General features: G+C 43.1%; 2 protein-coding genes across 2 annotated transcripts in view; one reads left to right on the top strand and one right to left on the bottom strand.

The window, feature by feature from the left end:
• The window catches only part of LOC103609164 (Niemann-Pick C1 protein-like), a 33,896-nt gene extending 22,486 nt beyond the window's left edge, over positions 1 to 11,410 (top strand). The window contains exons 9-20 of the mRNA XM_008593514.1: positions 327 to 441; positions 2,087 to 2,214; positions 2,317 to 2,457; positions 3,464 to 3,553; positions 3,971 to 4,161; positions 4,507 to 4,622; positions 5,442 to 5,571; positions 6,998 to 7,198; positions 8,085 to 8,316; positions 9,330 to 9,443; positions 10,234 to 10,396; positions 10,991 to 11,410. Coding sequence (XP_008591736.1) covers positions 327 to 441; positions 2,087 to 2,214; positions 2,317 to 2,457; positions 3,464 to 3,553; positions 3,971 to 4,161; positions 4,507 to 4,622; positions 5,442 to 5,571; positions 6,998 to 7,198; positions 8,085 to 8,316; positions 9,330 to 9,443; positions 10,234 to 10,396; positions 10,991 to 11,073 — 1,704 coding nt within the window. The 3' untranslated portion in view covers positions 11,074 to 11,410. The remainder of the gene's footprint in view (positions 1 to 326; positions 442 to 2,086; positions 2,215 to 2,316; positions 2,458 to 3,463; positions 3,554 to 3,970; positions 4,162 to 4,506; positions 4,623 to 5,441; positions 5,572 to 6,997; positions 7,199 to 8,084; positions 8,317 to 9,329; positions 9,444 to 10,233; positions 10,397 to 10,990) is intronic.
• Positions 11,404 to 18,435, bottom strand: part of LOC103609163 (chromosome unknown open reading frame, human C18orf8) — a 24,017-nt gene continuing 16,985 nt past the window's right edge. The window contains exons 11-19 of the mRNA XM_008593513.1: positions 18,219 to 18,272; positions 16,760 to 16,888; positions 16,429 to 16,535; positions 13,877 to 13,996; positions 13,474 to 13,551; positions 12,906 to 13,010; positions 12,752 to 12,820; positions 12,439 to 12,664; positions 11,404 to 11,656 (exon numbers count right to left, since the gene is read on the bottom strand). Of these exons, the coding sequence (XP_008591735.1) occupies positions 11,577 to 11,656; positions 12,439 to 12,664; positions 12,752 to 12,820; positions 12,906 to 13,010; positions 13,474 to 13,551; positions 13,877 to 13,996; positions 16,429 to 16,535; positions 16,760 to 16,888; positions 18,219 to 18,272 (968 nt within the window). The 3' untranslated portion in view covers positions 11,404 to 11,576. The remainder of the gene's footprint in view (positions 11,657 to 12,438; positions 12,665 to 12,751; positions 12,821 to 12,905; positions 13,011 to 13,473; positions 13,552 to 13,876; positions 13,997 to 16,428; positions 16,536 to 16,759; positions 16,889 to 18,218; positions 18,273 to 18,435) is intronic.

Here is an 18,435-nt window from a genome sequence, read left to right on the forward strand (position 1 = left end):
TCCTATAGCCCTTACCTGAGTGGAGACTCAATGGCATGTGAGAGTGTTATTTAATGGTCCAGCACCTGCAGCCTGTGTTCCATGTATTTTTCTGATAACATGATCCAGTCTTTGCTTCAGTTTCTCACCTGGTACCTGGCGCAGTGATTCAGAAATACTCTGAGTGAATTAACATGAGAACTTTCGGGTCCCCACCAAAGTTTCTAGGTTTACTGCTAATCATCTAATTGTTTTTCTTTACCATTGAGTTAACACAAGGTAGCAAAGAGTTGACATTGTTATTGAGAAATTTTAATGTCGCATGTTTAATTTTTTTTCATTTTAAGAGAGATGAACGTCTTCAAGGGGAAACTCTGGATCAACAACTAGGCAGGGTCCTAGGAGAAGTGGCTCCTAGTATGTTCCTGTCATCCTTTTCTGAGACTGTAGCATTTTTCTTAGGTAATTATGCTTTAAATTCTACCAATCCTTTAGTTTGCTGAGCTTTGGAAAAGAAGGAGCTGGGTATCTGAATATGCCCCTTTATGTTGCTTCCTTTTTTAAATAAGCTTTATTCTACAGTTGCAAAGTACCACTGGGTGGACCACCAGAAGAACTGATAGCAGGATCTTGTGTATTATTTTGCAAGTGTCTTCTTTCTCATGCTAAGTTTCAGGACATTGTTGATGTTGGGGGTCAGGATGACAGAGACCTAGAGCTCATCTTGCCACTTCCCCCTTTTGGTACCCATGGCAAATGTTGATATTTGAAAGTGACATCCTTGCATACCCACAGAATCCTTCTCAACACAACACTGTGAGCAGCAGCTCCCAAGTGCACAGGCATTAGCTTGCAGGATGTTTAGCCATTGTTTTCATAGGCAGTCCTCCTCTGTGCACACAACTCACTAGGGAAGCAGCCTCATTAATGATCAGAGGGTCTTGAATCTTACCTCAATACAATGAGCCAGAATAATCTGGAGCAAAAATCTGCACTTCTGTATTTCTTTCATATGGAGAAATCAACAAATAGCCTCACTAGTGAGGCTGTCTGCCCCATCTGAAGTGTAGTAAGAGAAAAATGACTCTGTCCTCTGTAGAAGAGACGGGATTAGAATCACACAGTAAGTCCAAAGAAGACACGCAATCAGTGGGTCAGAAACTGAAATGCTTACACGGGCCACCAGGTCCTCTTACACAGAGCCATTGTTAAGATCATCATAGGTGGTAGTCTTTCTATACAGACACAAACAATTATTTTTTCTTTTTACCTCTGTTGTAAGAAAACCAGTGCAAGTGTGATGATAAGAGCAGTTGAGACTTCAAGGTTGGAGTGACCTTGGCAGGACAGTAGGAGTCCTGAGGACTGGGGACTGTGGCACCCTGAGTGTGTGTGTCCCATCTAGTAAGGTAGTTACGTGTCCGGCCCAGTGCTAACTACGTCTGTTGGATTGTTTTTGTTTTTTTCAAGCAAAGCTGTGAATCCAGTTTTTTGTATAAAATATCGTTGTTAAATATTGGCTACTTATAAAAAAAAGTTTTTGAATTCTAAAGTGGGTCAATATAGTGTGAGCCAAACAGGATACATCTGATTCAGAGGCTGCCAGTTTGCAGTTTTCTGAGTCTTACTCTCATACCTCTGATCCTCATTTGATTGTGAATTGCCTCCTACCGTAATTAAACCGAGAGGCTAATATTGTTTATATAGTAGCAGAAAATAGGCTCCCTTTCTTTGAGTGACGTGTAGAAGATACTGTAAAAAAATGGCCTATATTAGTGGTTCTCAAATTTTAATATGTGTAAATTTGCCCAAGAGCTTGTTAAATATAGTAGAATTGGGGTTGGATTCCCACTTGCCTTGGTTAAGCATGATGGAGCCCAGGAAGCTACGTTTTTGACTTCCCAAGTGGTCTGAACTTAAAACCACCAGGCTCATAGACCCCTCTTGCGGGTCTGGTGTGACATCCACGCAGACTTTGCAGCATTCTTTCTCGTGGGTTCGGCCTGTCCTGGTCCCTTATTTCTGTATGTACATGCGAATGTAAGACTTTTGCACAGAGTCCTCTGCTGTAAAGCGAACTGACACAGAGCTTCTCTGTCCCTCGTAGGAGCATTGTCAGTGATGCCAGCCGTCCACACGTTCTCTCTGTTCGCGGGCATGGCAGTCTTCATTGACTTTCTTCTTCAGATTACCTGCTTTGTGAGCCTCTTGGGGTTAGACATTAAACGTCAAGAGGTAAGTTGTTGTCGGGATTATAATCTATTTAATTTGAGTCTAGAGTCTAGAACGCAGCCAGAGGGAGTTCTCTGTGACCTTTGTTGCTCTTTGTCCCTTCAGAAAAACCGGCTGGACATCCTTTGCTGCATTGGAGGCACCGAAGATGGACCGAGCATCCAGGCCTCAGAGAACCGCTTGTTTCGCTTCTTCAAAAACTACTATTCTCCACTTCTGCTGAAGGACTGGATGCGGCCACTTGTGGTATGAACTTGCTTGTGGTTTTCAGATTGTCACATGCCTTCTAAGAAACCAGACAGCTTGGGAAGGAGACGCTGACGGCTGTGAAATATATATACAAAAATGGAAAAGCAAGTATTTGTAAATAGTTCAGATCTTTTTCTAGTGAGATTTATATCAGTCAGTACATGCAAGAGGTTTTTTTTGTTTTAAATTTTTATTTTGAAATAATTATAGATTCACAGAAAGTTGCAAAGGTAGTACAGAAGAGACCGGGGTTCCCTTTACCCAGTTTCCTCCAGTGGTACATCTTATATAGTGATAGTGCTGTATCAAAACCAGGAATCTAACGTTGGCACAGTGTGTGTATATAGTTCTTTGTCATTTTATCACATGTGCAGATTCTTGTAACCACCACTGCAATTAAGATACAGGACTATTTTATCTCCACACAGATCTACTTTCCACTACCCCTTATAGTATCACCCACCTCCCTCCCCCCACCATCCCTGGTCCCTAGCAACCACGCAGGAGCCTTTTATAGTTTATATACCAATGTAGCCAACAGTGATCATCTATCATGTCTCTACTAAAAGAACATAAATTAGTATCCAATAATAGTAAGTAATAATACTTAACATTTATTGAACACTTAGTATCAGTTGGGTACTGTGCTAAAATCTGGATTATCCCTGGATTTTCTCCTTTAATTCACACAGCTATCTGATGTAATAAGTTTATTTTTTTCTGTTTTACTGGTGAGAAAATAGAAGATAAGAGAAATTAAGTGACTTGCCCGAAGTCATTCAGCTCATAAGTATCAGAGTCAGGATTTGAACCGAGAACTTTGACTCTGGATACTGTGATCTCAGCCACTATCCCATATTCCCTGTTGTCTTATCATGTCATTTAAACTTGCTTTTCAGTTAGAAAAGTCCTCTTTTTTGTGTGTGTTTAAGATTTTATTTCTATTCTTAAGCTCATTATTACACTAAGCAATCACTGTCTTATAATTCTCTTTGCATTCCAGATAGCGATCTTTGTAGGTACTCTGTCATTCAGTATTGCAGTCCTGAACAAAGTAGAAATTGGATTGGATCAGTCTCTTTCAATGCCAGATGTAAGATGTTTGCTTTTTTGTTTTAACTTGTTTAACTGGTGATGAATAAATATTTCAAAACATGCATGCGGGTGTTTCAAGCTAGTGCCTGCTTCTAAATGCAAATGGTTAAGGGGTCTGTGTGTGATGAAAACTGCTGCAAAGCTCTGCTAGTGTGGGCCTCGTTGGCATTCTGGACACTCAGACCACCCTCTGGGGCACAGCCACAAAAGGCGAACAGCCAGTCTTACAAGGTGCCCTCCTGACTGTGGGACTATCAGGAGGAGGACGCTGGGCCCAGGGAAGACAGGCTGGGCAGGGAATCACGAGTCTGGGCTGGAGGCACCTCCCGGTGCCCTCTTAATTCCTAGTGCTCCTCCTCTCACTTAGTTATGAGCAGACGTTCATACTCTCTCCTGCTCTTTGATTCCCTCTCAGGACTCCTACGTGGTGGATTATTTCAAGTCCCTCAGTCAGTACGGGCATGCGGGCCCGCCTGTATACTTTGTCCTGGAGGAAGGGCACGATTACAGATCTCTGAAAGGGCAGAACATGGTGTGCGGTGGCGTGGGCTGCGACAACGACTCCCTGGTGCAGCAGCTCTTCAGCGCAGCGCAGCTGGACAACTAGTTAGTATCTGTCTTTGCCCTGGGCTTCGGCACGGGCAGACGGCAGGGGCCCTCGGCGAGGCTGCTCAGGCCTGCAAGTGCTCTCTGAAATAACAGATTTTTGTGGGAAAGTTGTTTTTATTCAAAATGTTTTTTAAATCTAGCTTTACCTTAACAAAACCTTTTAAAGGACTAATTTGCCACCTAGTACTTTGAAGACCTTTTTTTAAGTGCTAATGTAGTTTTTCTTTTGACTGGTTACGATATAAAATGTAGAAAAGGAAGTTAGACTTCAAGAAAAAGAACTGAAACTAAAGACTTCTTCCTGTGGAGCAAGTCAGTAATTTTTATTCTCCTTTTCTTTAGTACCCGAATAGGCTTTGCTCCCTCATCCTGGATTGATGATTATTTTGATTGGGTTAAACCACAGTCGTCTTGCTGTAGAGTCTACAATGTCACTGGCCAGTTCTGCAATGCTTCAGGTACTTTAATCTCCTTTTTCATATATTTCCCTTTTTTATTAAGAATTTTAACTTTATCATATAAAAATCATTTGAAGTTCACCTCAGTTATACCCGTTTATATTCCAGTGCAGGGTCTCATTCCCTTTGTCATTATCTTTTTCCTCTGTCATTCACTATGAAAAATGACACATTGTGGGGCCGGCCCCATGGCTCACTTGGGAGAGTGCGGTGCTGGGAGCTCCGAGGCCGCGTGTTCGGATCCTATATAGTGATAGCTGGTGCACTCACTGGCTGAGTGTGGTGCGGACCACCCCATGCTGAGGGTTGCAATCCCCTTACTGGTCAAAAAAAAAAAAAAATGCATTGTGCCCACCTCAGGCAGACCCTGTTGGGCTACAGGATGAACAAGGGCCATGTCAGGGGACTCTGGTTTATAGTAAGGCTTCTCATCTTGTCCTGACTATGCCGATTGCCTCTCCTGATTGGTATCTGGCCTTAGCTTTCTTTATCACTGTTACTCTATGGCTTGGTAAGAGTGTTGAGGTTGTCCTGGAACTTTCTTAATAGAAACATGGAAGCCCTGGTTTCTGATAATACCAGTCAAGGTCATCCTTGAAGGAGGAAACCTACTTCAGGGAAGAAAATGTTGTATAATCTGCCTAAGATGAAAATGACATTTCAGATTTATTAAACTAGGGAAGTCACGTGTGAAACTTTTGGATAAGGGGAAAGATTCAAGAAAAATGATTTTCCTTATCAGTATTTAAAAACAATTTTTTTTTTTTTTTAATCTGGAGACTCGTTCTAACAATTGGCTCCTCTCTCTGGTCCTGCTAGTGGTCAACCCTGCCTGTGTCCACTGCAGGCCCCTGACTCCAGAGGGCAAGCAGAGGCCTCAGGGTGGCGACTTCCTGCGATTCCTGCCCATGTTTCTTTCTGACAACCCTAACCCCAAGTGTGGCAAAGGGTAAGTGCCACTGAGCCATGTCACGTGAGTGTCCACTTCTACTTTAATGCATACAGAAAACGAGGAGAGGACTGGGGTAAAGGCGGTTGCATGAGAAAGGTCCTTTTCCCTATGCACCCCACCCTGTCCCTGTCCTTTTGTGAAAGTACAGAAACCTAAAACACCTTTTAAAGAAAACTCGTCATAGTTCTCCTGATTTCATCCTAGCTGGGGCTTCGTTTCTTATGCTTTTCTCTGTGTCCTGGTCCCCTGCATGTATGAATGGGTGCAGATACCCATGCACATTACTGGGGGTGGTGGGGGGTGAATACTCAGGTAACTCAGAACACAAGGGAACTGGGTCTGTTCAGTTACGCTGATGGCAGATAGGACAGCATCTTTCATAATGTTATCCAGATTAGGGTTTAGATTCTTCTAGCCTTACCATGCTCTTGCCAGCCTGTCTGTGACGGAGGGGCTATCTCACTTCCCCGTCCAGCCAGGCAGCTAGTCACCCATGGAAGCAGGATGATCTGTCCCGGGAATGGTGAAGATGAGTATCCACATCATGTCTGTGAGGTAAACCCTGGACATACCTATTTTTCATAAGAACACATATTTGACCAGAGTCATCAGTTAATCATATATCAGATTTTTTTGTGGGTTTTTTGGCACCTGACCAGTACAGGGATTGAACCCTGGACCTTGGTGTTATCAGCACCACGCCTTAACCAATGGAGCTAACTGGCCAGCCCATATCAGTTAGTCGTATATATCATCTGTTTTGTGACCTGTATCAGGTACCGAGGGAAGACTATCCCTAAAAATAAAATAGAAATGAGTCTTGCAACGTGGTTTGCTCACAGACTGAATGCGTTGGCCTATGTAAAACAAGTGCAAGCGGATTCAATTTTTATGAAGGCAACGGCCACACTATTCCTGGGGAGCCTCCAGCGTGTCTGTGTTATGCAGGCACCTCGCTGACATTATTTCATTTGTCAGCATGGGCCTGCGTGTATGTGGGGTGTACACATTTACAGAAGAGGAGACTGGAGCTCAGGCTGGGTGACCTTGCCCAGGCCTACATGGTTGACAAGTGGCAGGGCTGAGATTGAGTGCCAGGCCCCTGCCTGTTCCTGCTCCAGTTACACAACAGCACTGAGTGAACTCTGTATGAGAGCCTGTTTGGTTATAAGCAGACCCACATAGAGAAACAGTAGCAGCCAAACCCAAAGAAACCAGTGCAATTAAGAAAAGCCAGCCAGGGAGAGAATAAGCTGAAGCCTTCAGCGTTCCCTTATCAGGAGCCTTCATCATCCCTGAAATGTCCAATTGGGTCTGACCACCAAGCCCAGCATCAGGTGACACCACTTAGCCTCGAATGTCCAGATTCTGCCGGCATCTCGCAAGGCCTGGCCTTTGTAACACCCACTGACTCTTCTCTCAGGGGACATGCTGCTTACAGTTCGGCAGTTAACATCCTTGGCAATGACACTGGAGTTGGAGCCACATACTTCATGACCTACCACACCGTGCTGCAGACCTCCACTGACTTCATTGATGCCATGAAAAAAGCCCGACTTGTAGCCAGTAACATCACCGAAGCCATGGGTGTTAAAGGCAGTAATTATCGTGTGTTCCCGTACAGGTAAAACATGGATTGTATAAACAAGGGCTTCCTACTCCTTGGGGCGCTCCCTTGGTGGGATGCTGATGCTTGGTGTGGGTTCTGACACCTGCTCCATCTGAGTGCAGGTCAGTCTGTCAACAGCTGGGCACAGGGGCCAGACTCTTGAGCCCCTCCCCAGGGCTGAGGGCTGCAGACACAGAACTTGATCTGTGTGCTACCTCTCACCTGAATGACACACTGAAACAGCACAAGGCAGAGGGCAACAAGAGGCCTTAGAGAGCAGGCTTCACAGAGGGGGCCAAGCCGACATTCTCAGCCAGCAACCAATGGGTATCTCCTACTGCTGATTACATGGGATGGCGCCTTTATGTAGACTTTCTTTTTATACTGGGTTTTTTTTCCCTGGCAAGAAAAGCATTATGTGTGAAATACCAAATTTGGAAAATGTAGAATGATAGAAAAAACAAATGATCATTTTTCCCCTACCTCCATGATCTCACTTAAAGGAGAACAACCTGTTTTCTTTGAAAGAAGTTCTCGGAGTGTCCTAATTCCTGGGAAGAGTTGGTTAACTTTACCAAAAAAAAAAAGCATTTTTTCCCCAGGCCCTGTGCAGACCTAACTTGGCCTGAGGTAGTTCTCAGGATAGATGGAATACTCTATAAATGTCTGTAAACTGGCATAGACTGCGCTTATGAACAAAAACTTTATGTAACATGCATTTGGGTCATTATCAGGCCCTTCTTTGGCTGTTAGGTGGCCATCCAAGATCTGAGTGGATTACTAAAGTCTTTCAAACAAACAGGGAGGGTTTCTGCAAGGGATGTCTCAGAGTAGTTTCGGCAAAGCCGAGCATCAGGAAGTGAGAGCAAGATTTAATGGGGTTTTCTCCCCTCCTCTCCAGCGTGTTTTATGTCTTCTACGAACAGTACTTGACCATTATTGAAGACACGATCTTTAACCTTGGCGTGTCACTGGGAGCGATATTTTTGGTGACCACGGTCCTTCTGGGCTGTGAGCTGTGGTCTGCTGTCATCATGTGTGCCACCATCGCCATGATCGTGGTCAACATGTTTGGAGTCATGTGGCTGTGGGGCATCAGTCTGAACGCAGTTTCCTTAGTCAACTTGGTGATGGTGAGTCCTAGTCCACTCTGTTTGTCCCTGGTTCCCATGTTGCTTACATGAGCGGTTTCTTGGATTCCATATAAACCCTAAATGGGGTGAAATACTAAGTCTGGCTCTTGCTCTTGGGTCATATGGAGAGGTGGGATGAGTGGTAGATGGAGTCAGCACAGGGCATGGAAGGAGTGTTCAAGGGGACATCTGGGAGCAGAAGCACATTAAGGGTAATTTCTGTTCAGTTTTTTTCTGTTATCCATTTACTTGTAGCTACAGTAGTATGGTTTATGGTGCATATAACAATGGAAATGTGACTTCAAGGTTTAGTTTGAGTATTCTGTCTTTATTCTTCCGAAGGGACTGCAAAAACATGTAGCCTAACGACAGCAAGTTGTTCGCTTTAGAAAATGGCGTCCCTGTCCCGTCCCCTACTGATAGGGCTCTCATGCACTTGCCACGTGCTTTTCAGTAGTTAAAGTCTTAAAGACGTGAGTGCTCGAGAAGGTATTAATGGGAGTAGGAACAGTGCACCTCATGTAGCCTAACGACAGCAAGTTGTTCGCTTTAGAAAATGGCGTCCCTGTCCCGTCCCCTATTGATAGGGCTCTCATGCACTTGCCACGTGCTTTTCAGTAGTTAAAGTCTTAAAGACGTGAGTGCTCGAGAAGGTATTAATGGGAGTAGGAACAGTGCACCTGTACTTGCAGATGTGAATGCTGCTTCAGGTGGAGTGGTGGCAAGGCCCAAGTGCAGAGGTAATGACAGTGTGCTGGCTTGGTGAGGGCAGGGCTCCTTAAGAGGTTTCAACAACTTCCCCTAGTAAAAGCAAATACACTGTGGAAAACTGGGCTCTGTGCCCAGAGGGTTCCAAAAGTTGCCTGCTACAGTTTAGGTTGCTGTGAGCTGGCCCTTTGCATTATGAATGAAAGGGGATGCGTCAGGCTCCTCTAGCACCGTCCAGGGAAGGGATGGCTGCTTAGGATTTTCAACTAGGAAAGAGCCATCCTAAAGGAAGCACTTTCTTTCAGAGCTGTGGCATCTCCGTGGAGTTCTGCAGCCACATAACAAGAGCGTTCACAGTGAGCCTGAGAGGAAACCGTGTGGACCGCGCAGAGGAGGCGCTCGCTCACATGGGCAGCTCTGTGAGTGTCCCGAGCAGGACAGTGGGGCTTAACTGGCAAATGGAGCTCCATGACTGTCTCTCAGAAAAAGAAACTTTAAAATTAGAAGGCAAAACAGAATTTAGATCCTTTACTTAGCAGCTCCCGAGGATTACAAACTATCAGGCAGTTCATGAAGTAGCATTATACAGACCTGAAATTCTGTAAACTGTACCTGTTTGTGTGGATTATTTTTAGACAGCATTATGGCTGAAGCAGGAAAATAACAAAAAGTTAGATTTGAGAGACGTGGAAGTCTTCCATTTAAAATATAGGGCAGCATGATGTGTTGAAAGGCAGGGGCGTTACCGCGTTCCACAGCCCAACGTGTAACCTGTAGTTGGTGCCTGGGGAGACTTCTTAGTCCAATTCTGCGTCCTGGTTTCGCCTATCAGTAGTAACCTTAGGACTAAAGAAAATATTGTTAAAGAATAAACACTAAAACTTTTTGTTCTATAACAATTTTAGGCACTTAAAATAGTTTTCATCTGAGAATATTAAACAAAAAATTTGCTTTAGAGACACAATATAGTGTCTATGCAGAATACACAGCTTTTTCCTTTATAATACCCTTTCCTTACCCACCCACACCCAGGCCCATAAAGCAGCAAATACAACAATTTTAGGTAAAATATCATGTTATTTCTCAGTTATTCTGAAAGCGAGGGTTCAGTTTCAATGTGGACCTTGGATATTAAGAAATCCGTGTGTGAGGCAGTGTTCAGTTATAACAGCCCGATGAAGTGGTTTCTAACACTGTCTCTTCTCTTAGGTATTCAGTGGAATCACACTTACAAAATTTGGAGGGATAGTGGTGTTGGCCTTTGCCAAATCTCAAATTTTCCAGATATTTTACTTCAGAATGTATTTAGCCATGGTCTTACTGGGAGCCACCCATGGCCTGATATTCCTCCCCGTCATACTCAGTTACATAGGTAAGAGTTCTCGTTTTTAACAGGTGGCATGGGAGAAAGCACGTTACTAAAAGGGAACGCCATCATGAAGCATTCCTTTGAAGTATTTGAAGTTGTAGTAATGGTCATTTGATAAATAGACATCAAGATTGTCCAAACTCCTTCATTAGTAAATTGCTCCGTTTTTTTCTGGAGGCCTGACGTCAGGCCGTGAGTGAATTTGAACATCAGCAGGTCCGGTGGCTCCTCCTTGCTACCGAGAGATGAATGAGCCAATGGCCAGCCAGGCCACAGCAGCGCTACAGAGCGGCTTTGTATCCCCTCATTCATTTACTGTCCTCAGCAGGACGCTGCCTTGCCACTCATCTCCTGACACTAGCCTTATGATTTTTTTTTTTACTTCTGCAGCTACTTCAGTTTGCACAAGTGACCATGGTTGAAAGGAGAACAATACTAATTTGCTTGATTAGCTTTGTAACTAAGTTGAAGCACTGGAATAGAAGATTGAGAAAATGAGGGGCTTTTTTCCATCTCTGGGGGATTAGAAACTAGTTCTGTTACATCCAGTATAAATGAGCTCCTGAAAAAATAACAAAAATTCTTTTTCTCTCATAGGACCATCTATAAATAAAGCCAAAAGTTGTGCCACTGAAGATCGATACAAAGGTACAGAGCGAGAACGACTCCTAAATTTCTAGCCCTCTTCCAGGGTTTGGTGACTCTGAACTGTAGCTAAGGGTCAGTTTACCACTAGGTAGTAGCTGCGTTGTCAAGGCTGAGCTGAACACTGGATGTTACCAAACATCAGGCTATTTGACAGTAGCGTCTTCGGACAGAGCTTTTAAAGTCAGGATGCACATCTGACTTGTGACGCAGTATTACTAAATCTGAAGACATCCACAGGACACTAGAGCCTCTCCCAGCTTCTTCAGGAAAGAAGCCTTATTCTTTGATAAGGGGAAGGTGACACTAGGATGGCTGTGACTGTGATCTGCTCGTGACACCTTTTAGGGCCAATGAAGGCACTCTTTTTTTTTTAGGTATAAGCCATCACACAAGTTCTATACCATATTTTTAGAAACATTTGAGAATGCTGTAGATAAACTTTATTACAACATTTTGTAGTTTAAAGAGCTTTATTAATGCAATAAATTAACTTTGTACACATTTTTATAAAAAAAAAAAAAAATAGCAGATGGCTTCAGAACGTTGTAGGCCTCATTAGAGCTTGGTCTCCAAAAACCTGTTTGAAAAAGGCAACATGTTCTTCACAGTGTTCGCCTATAAAGGAAAATATAAATTGAATCACCAATTAGATGTGGCATGAAAAGAGAGGGAAACAGAGAATGCAGCTCAAAAGTGTGTATACTAGGTTTTAACTTATTTTTCTTTAATAAAATACTTTGTTTTCCTAAGCTTTTTGGTTGCCCTTCCTATTGCAAAACTGGTACCTTCACAACCCTAGCAAATTACCATTTGCTCTGAGAAACAAAGATTCTAACCTGTCATTATGGTAACTAAGTCATCGTGCACTGTGCAGTAATTAAGCTAGAAGAAAGCAGCCAACCTAAAATAAAGTCAAACTTAGTTTGACAAAAGGGTTCTGTTCCTTCCCCATCCTAAAGAAGATGTCTTTGATTTTATTACTATTTGGAGATAAACATGATTAGCCAGTGTTTTCCTGCCTAAAACTAAAGCATTGCTTTAATAAGCCCCAGGCCATGTAAAACCCTAAGTCACTGTTTGCTGTTTTAGTCTTGATTCTTCAAAAGGGATATTCCAAGATCAGCTGTCAGACATGGGCTGTGTCCAAACTGCCTCAATGTCTGTCTCTCAACCCAAAACACACCTCCATCGAGTTTCAGAGCATAACTCAGATTCCATCTCAATATACTCTACTACATACTACAAATAATGGGCTAAGGGCTAGGCAGGCTGTTATGAAATTTTATTTAAAGAAAAGATAATCCAGGAGTCGTCCTTACTAGAAGGCTTCTCGCCCACCAGCGCACTATTTGAGTCTGTGATTACCCCAAGTCTTTTCATTGCTACGGTACTCTCACCTGGTGTGAAATTAGGGTTCCCTCGCAAACGCTGGTTTCGCTGTTCAAAAAAACGGAATATAGTATAGAAAAGCATGTTATCTTCCGTCTGCTTTGCAGCATCTAAAAATTTTCGTGCAGAAATGTTGTCATGGCCACCAATGCCCCGGATAAACCTTAAGGCAGCTAACACTTGGTGTTTGGAAAGAAGAACTTCCACTATTTCATCATTTGCCGTTGAAAGTCGCTAGAAGTAAGGGAGGGAGAAGTCCAGGTAAATGCAAGCAGCGGGAACTGACATTTATGTAGTCTAAAACTCTGATGTATCACTTACCTTCAGCATGTCCAGAGACAGCTGATGTGCAGGAGGATAGAAACTTTCTAGGGATAATAGCAGACAAGCCTGAAAGACAAATTTTCAGACTAGCTTCAGCAGAAAGGTTAAACTTTTAAGCTTTTAATCACAACAAAAGTCTGGTGACACATACCAAAGGTTTGGAGTCACTGAGGACATGGTACTGTAGGAACTGATGCAGCATATAAAAAAGGTTGTGCTGGACAAGCGTTTTGATGACAAGTTCATGTAAGTAATGCTGAGGACAAAAGTAGAAAGAACATTTCCAAATTGTCCAACTACTCCAGACCAGAAGCTAGTTAAGGACTACAGCTCTTCTAACTGACAGGGGTAAACGTTCCAGTTATTACGAGAAGTGGTTTCAGTGTACAGGTGAAAGAACCCGACCTGACATGACACTTTTCATTCTAACTCAAAACAACATGGGAATGTTAGGAAAGTCACTCAAAATTGTGAGTCAGGGATGCAGACCCTTTTAGCATATAAAAGGGAGTCGTAAGTCAAGATATTGACGGGGCTTTTGTTTTTTTAAAAAAAAAATCCCTACTCCTTCAACTTGGGACCACAAATGCCAATCTGTAGGTACCTGTACTGTAATCTGGAACTGGTTAAGAGAGCGAATATACTCCATGAGCACAGCTATCTAAAAAAAAAATCCCTACTCCTTCAACTTGGGACCACAAATGCCAATCTGTAAGTACCTGTACTGTAATCTGGAACTGGTTAAGAGAGCGAATATACTCCATGAGCACAGCTATCACAAATTTATGAGGCATCTCCTAAGGAGAGAAAGAGTGGTTCTGTAAATGTCCAAGAGTGGTAAAAGGAGCTACACGTAACTCCTCGTTTATCTGCCCCCCCATCTTCTTCCCCTATTAAAATAAGCCCACTGTTCATGTTTCACTGTTTTGCACAAATCCCTCCAGAACGACCCCCACTGATAATTGTTTTAGGCCTGAGTATGAGAAGGCAAACTACCAGCACTATGTCCTCACCCAAGATAATTCTAGTTCCCCTAGTCCCATCAGGAGTTCTGTTCATTTTCTTCAACTCCCCTGTTTTGAGCACTCTACCTCGAGAAGAGGCTGAGAAGCTGCCACCCACCTTCTTTTCGGCAAACCCCGACAGCACGTGGGTGTACATGTCGGACTGGTCCAGCACTGCTTGGGTCCGCACAGGCCTCCTGAGAAGCGGGTTGCTTCGGCATTGCCCTGCTTCTACTGCCTAAAATAAGAAACCACACAGCGACCTTACTCATCTTCTAGAGACATAGTGCCGTTTACAGTTCATCCGAAGAGACTGAATTCCTAGATGTGAACCTAAAGGACGAACAGAAGACACTTATTCCACCACTGAGGTAAGACTATCCTTCCTGTGCTGGCTGGGGAAGAATTTAGGAAGTTGGTCATCTTGAAAATACTCCAGTGTTCATGCTGAATGGAACTAACAAAGCATAAGTCATAGTTTTCTCTTAAGATACATATTTTTTTAACTTCTTAAAATTTTTTAACTCTCTAATTTTCTTCACCTCAAACGATGTGGTTGTTACCTAATAAAAATGAAATGGCTTGCTGTTTCCAGGCTTTATGAAGCCCTGATGCCTATACTCAGTAAATGAATAAATATATCTTGCAGTAAGTCTACATGCAGATTCTTTTTAATTGAAACATAGTTGATTGTACATATCTGTGGGGTACCACGTTGAATATTGATACCCGAATGCAGTATGTGATGCTTGTCAAATCAGGGTAATTAGTATGTTCAACATTATACAAGGTAATCATTTTTTGTGGCCCTTTACCAATACTCACTAACCCCCTTTCCCCTCCCCACATCTGGCAGCCTTAGTTCTGTTCTCTCCTTTTGAAAGTTAAACGTATTATTGTGATTGTTGTATCTTTTTTTTAAGTTTTGTGGGGGTTGTTTTGGGGTTTTTTTTAGCTCCCACTTATGAGTGAGGACATGTATTTCTCTTTCTGTGCCTGGCTTATTTCACTTAACAATTTTCTCTAGATTCATCCATGTTGCTGCGAATGGCAGAATTTCATTCTTTTTTATGGCAGAGTAGTATTCCATTGAGTATATATACACCACATTTTCCTTATCCAGTCATCTGTCAATAGACATTTAGTTTGGGTCCAACTCTTGGCTACTGTAAATTGAGCTGTGATAAACATGGGAGTGCAGGTATCCCTTTGACATGATGATTTCCATTCCTTCGGGTACATACCCAGCAGCGGGACTGCTGGATCGGATGGCAGTTCTGACATTGTTTGAGGAATCTCCATACTGTTTTCCATAAATGGCTGCACTAATTTATAGTCCCAGCAACAGTGTAGGAGGGTTCCCCTTTCCCTGCATCCTTGCCAGCATTTGTTATTGTGTCTTTTTGATAACAGCCAGTCTAAGTGGGGTGAGGTGATATCTCAGTGTGGTTTTGGTTTGTATTTCCTGATGCTGAGTGATGTTGAGCCTTTTTTCATACGTATGTTGACAATTTGTATATCTTCCTTTCAGAAATGTCTATTCAGCTCCTTTCCCCATTTTTAAATCAGGTTACTTGTGTTTACTGTTAAGTTCTTTGAGTGTGGATTTTTAAATGGTAAGCCAGAGCTCTCCAAATATTGTTGAACAGGAAAGCTCTAGGAGAAGACCCTGACCACTTTACCTCATGTTTTAAAGCAATCTGGATCCATGCAGATGCTGCAGTGGCTGTGGGATGCAGCCTGAGAATCTGCATTTCTAAGAAGCTCCAGGTGCTGCCTGTGTTGCTAGCTGGTGGACCACACTCCTGAGAAGTGAGGATTTATGAGCTTTATAGCCGCAGTGTAGGAAAGCACAGGAACTGCCATATGGGATCAGACCTACTGATATCCACAGCACAGGACACCAGCAGCAGGAGCGAGAGGGGGTCTGATAGGACAGAGGTAGACACATGCTCCAGGCAACCAACCTTCCTCAGTAGCCTGTTCAGACCTCTTAGCCTTACTAGTTAAAGGGGAGTGGAACTCTGGGGTTTCTGTTGTCTAAAACCACTTCCACTTTTAGCCTTAGGACTAATTAGATCCTTGAAGTGAAATAATTCATTCCACTTGTCCTAAACTTTTCTTCTTTCTAGCTTGAGATGATACAATGCACTAATACTAGAGTAGAACCACGTAATAAGCTATGTTCATTTTTTTCTAGCCCTTCACCACAAACATTTGATGCCTACTAAATGAAAAGCACAGTGCTAATATTAATCATCACTATCTGAATAGGATGCTATACTAAATCCTAGGGTGTCTTATTTTTACAGTTATGACATCTTGAAAGGAAGAAAGTGTGGCAAATAATAGAATAGTCCAGGCTCTGGCCCCGCAGAAGGATGTATAAAATAATGCAAAGCTGAGACTGATTTTCTTACCTATTAGGTAGAGGTAGGCCCAGGATCTATCTTCTATGTGTAAGATCAAACATAGATTTAAAACACAAAAATTGGGAGGGCATTTAGTGAGAGGGCAGCTGTCACCACTCTCCCCACTACTGCCACCTTGCCATCTGCACACATGAAATCTCAGTGACGTTATTCCATCATAATCTTGCATTATAATTACTTAGAAAATATCCCGGGGAGGGGGAGAGGAGGAGCCCGCATCACAGTACATGTAACTTACCACTGTATAACTCTGCTCGGCATCCAAGTACTTTTTATACTCATGGTTGAGTTTATCAAAAACAGTGGCTATCACAGGCAGTGTTGCTCGGTCAGAATCACTTAACACTGGAAAGGATACAATGTTCATTCACACAGATCAAACCAACTTTATATGATCTTCAGAATTTCAACATGCTGCTATGATAAAAATAACTCTAATCTAAAAGGGTTAATAAGTCTACAGATTATAGACAAGACATAAAAATGTGGCCCATCTCCCGATCATAGGGGTTGGGCAGCACAGACCTAATATTGGAACCAGATCAGTGGGGAAGGATTCATTGACTTACTCTGCGAACAGACAGACAGGATGACCATCTTGCATTCCTTTCTCTGGAGGAGAAAGTCCATCAGTCTTCCTTTATCTGGCAAGAGATTTACTATGGGCTGAAGTTTCACTTGGAGGTTCCAGAGGTAACCTGGATTTTAAGAGGCAGCAAATGGAACAGTATGATGCAAACCACAACAAAAGCCCCAGACATGGTTCCCACAAACATTCATGGAGGAAAAAAACTGCAAAGTACAGTTAATGGCTTTTTCTTCCTAAACAGAGCTAGAACATTCAGGAACGTGTCTGACAACAGAAGGACTGTCAGCCAGACTGTTTCTGCACACTTGGCTGATTCCTTACATGTAACCTCTGTGTTCACCGTGGGGGTGCATCAATGGTGTATCTCCCTAAATATGAAGGGCAATAAGTCCTTAATTCCAAATGGTACCTTCCCTGCACCTAGTCCCCTTTTTATATTTAAAGTGGAAAAAGATGTTAATAAGTGGCATCAATGTTAGTCCTGTATTTTGGTTTCTCCTGCAGTTGCTCATTAATCCAAAAGGTAACTCTAGAGGCTCTAAATGGGATTTCTTAATTCACCCATTCATCAATCCACGTCTGTACTGGACACCCACACTGCCAGGTAGGCAAGGCTAGGGCCGCCTTTCTCAACTGGTCAACTGGAGTTCCGCAATAGAATAAAGTGCCCCATAAAAAGTGATCACTTCCTCAGTTCTCCCAAGGAAGGTACAGAGCTAGCACCATTTGAGATGCACAAGAGAGAAGGGGATTCATCATATACAGTGGACTAGGGCCGCCTTTCTCAACTGGTCAACTGGAGTTCCGCAATAGAATAAAGTGCCCCATAAAAAGTGATCACTTCCTCAGTTCTCCCAAGGCAGGTACAGAGCTAGCACCATTTGAGATGCACAAGAGAGAAGGGGATTCATCATATACAGTGGATGCCTACAGCATTCGGGCTAATTCTCTCCTTCAGAATTCTGGAGAACCCCAGAGGATGAGACAGAAAAATACACAGGAAACTAAAATCTAACATAGAAAGTTCTCTAGTAGAGAACGATGCAAGATGATCACCCAGGAAGAGACAACAAACAGGCTGAGGGAGGCTTCCCCAGCACGGTGAGGAGGAGGGACGCACTGTCCAGGCACACCCGGAACAGAAAAGGGCACAGGTCTGCGTGGGAATGTTGGTGGGAGACAAGAACAGACACCATGCCACGAATGGGCTTACAGCAGGAGAATGGCCATTGTTAGTCGTTGCTTTAATTATAAAAAATTATATATTCTCACAATAAGATGAGTGCACGGTAGAGAAGAGTATAAGGTGAGAAACAATCCCTTTCCCAAGGCTGAAAGGAGAGATCTTTTCTCAGCGATTCACCTTGAAAACGTCACTGGCTACAACTGAACAACAAGCATTTTTTTCCCTAACATGACAGTCGTCCCCTCTGACCTACCTTGGCTTGCACTGATAATGATGTCAGGTTGAAAGACAATCCAGGATGAAGAATCTACATGTTATAGGAATTCTAAACCAGGACAAGATGAAAACAACAGGCAAACCCAGTTTCAATGAGTGCTCGCCACCACCCCTTAGGGCCACTCTAAATGCTGGGCAGGGTAAGGACAGCTCCCCATGGGAGTGGCTCCCAGAGCCTTAGTCACAGCTGGGGG

Source organism: Galeopterus variegatus, unplaced genomic scaffold (assembly GCF_000696425.1).
Source record: "Galeopterus variegatus unplaced genomic scaffold, G_variegatus-3.0.2 Scaffold9286, whole genome shotgun sequence".
Classification (NCBI taxonomy): domain Eukaryota; kingdom Metazoa; phylum Chordata; class Mammalia; order Dermoptera; family Cynocephalidae; genus Galeopterus; species Galeopterus variegatus.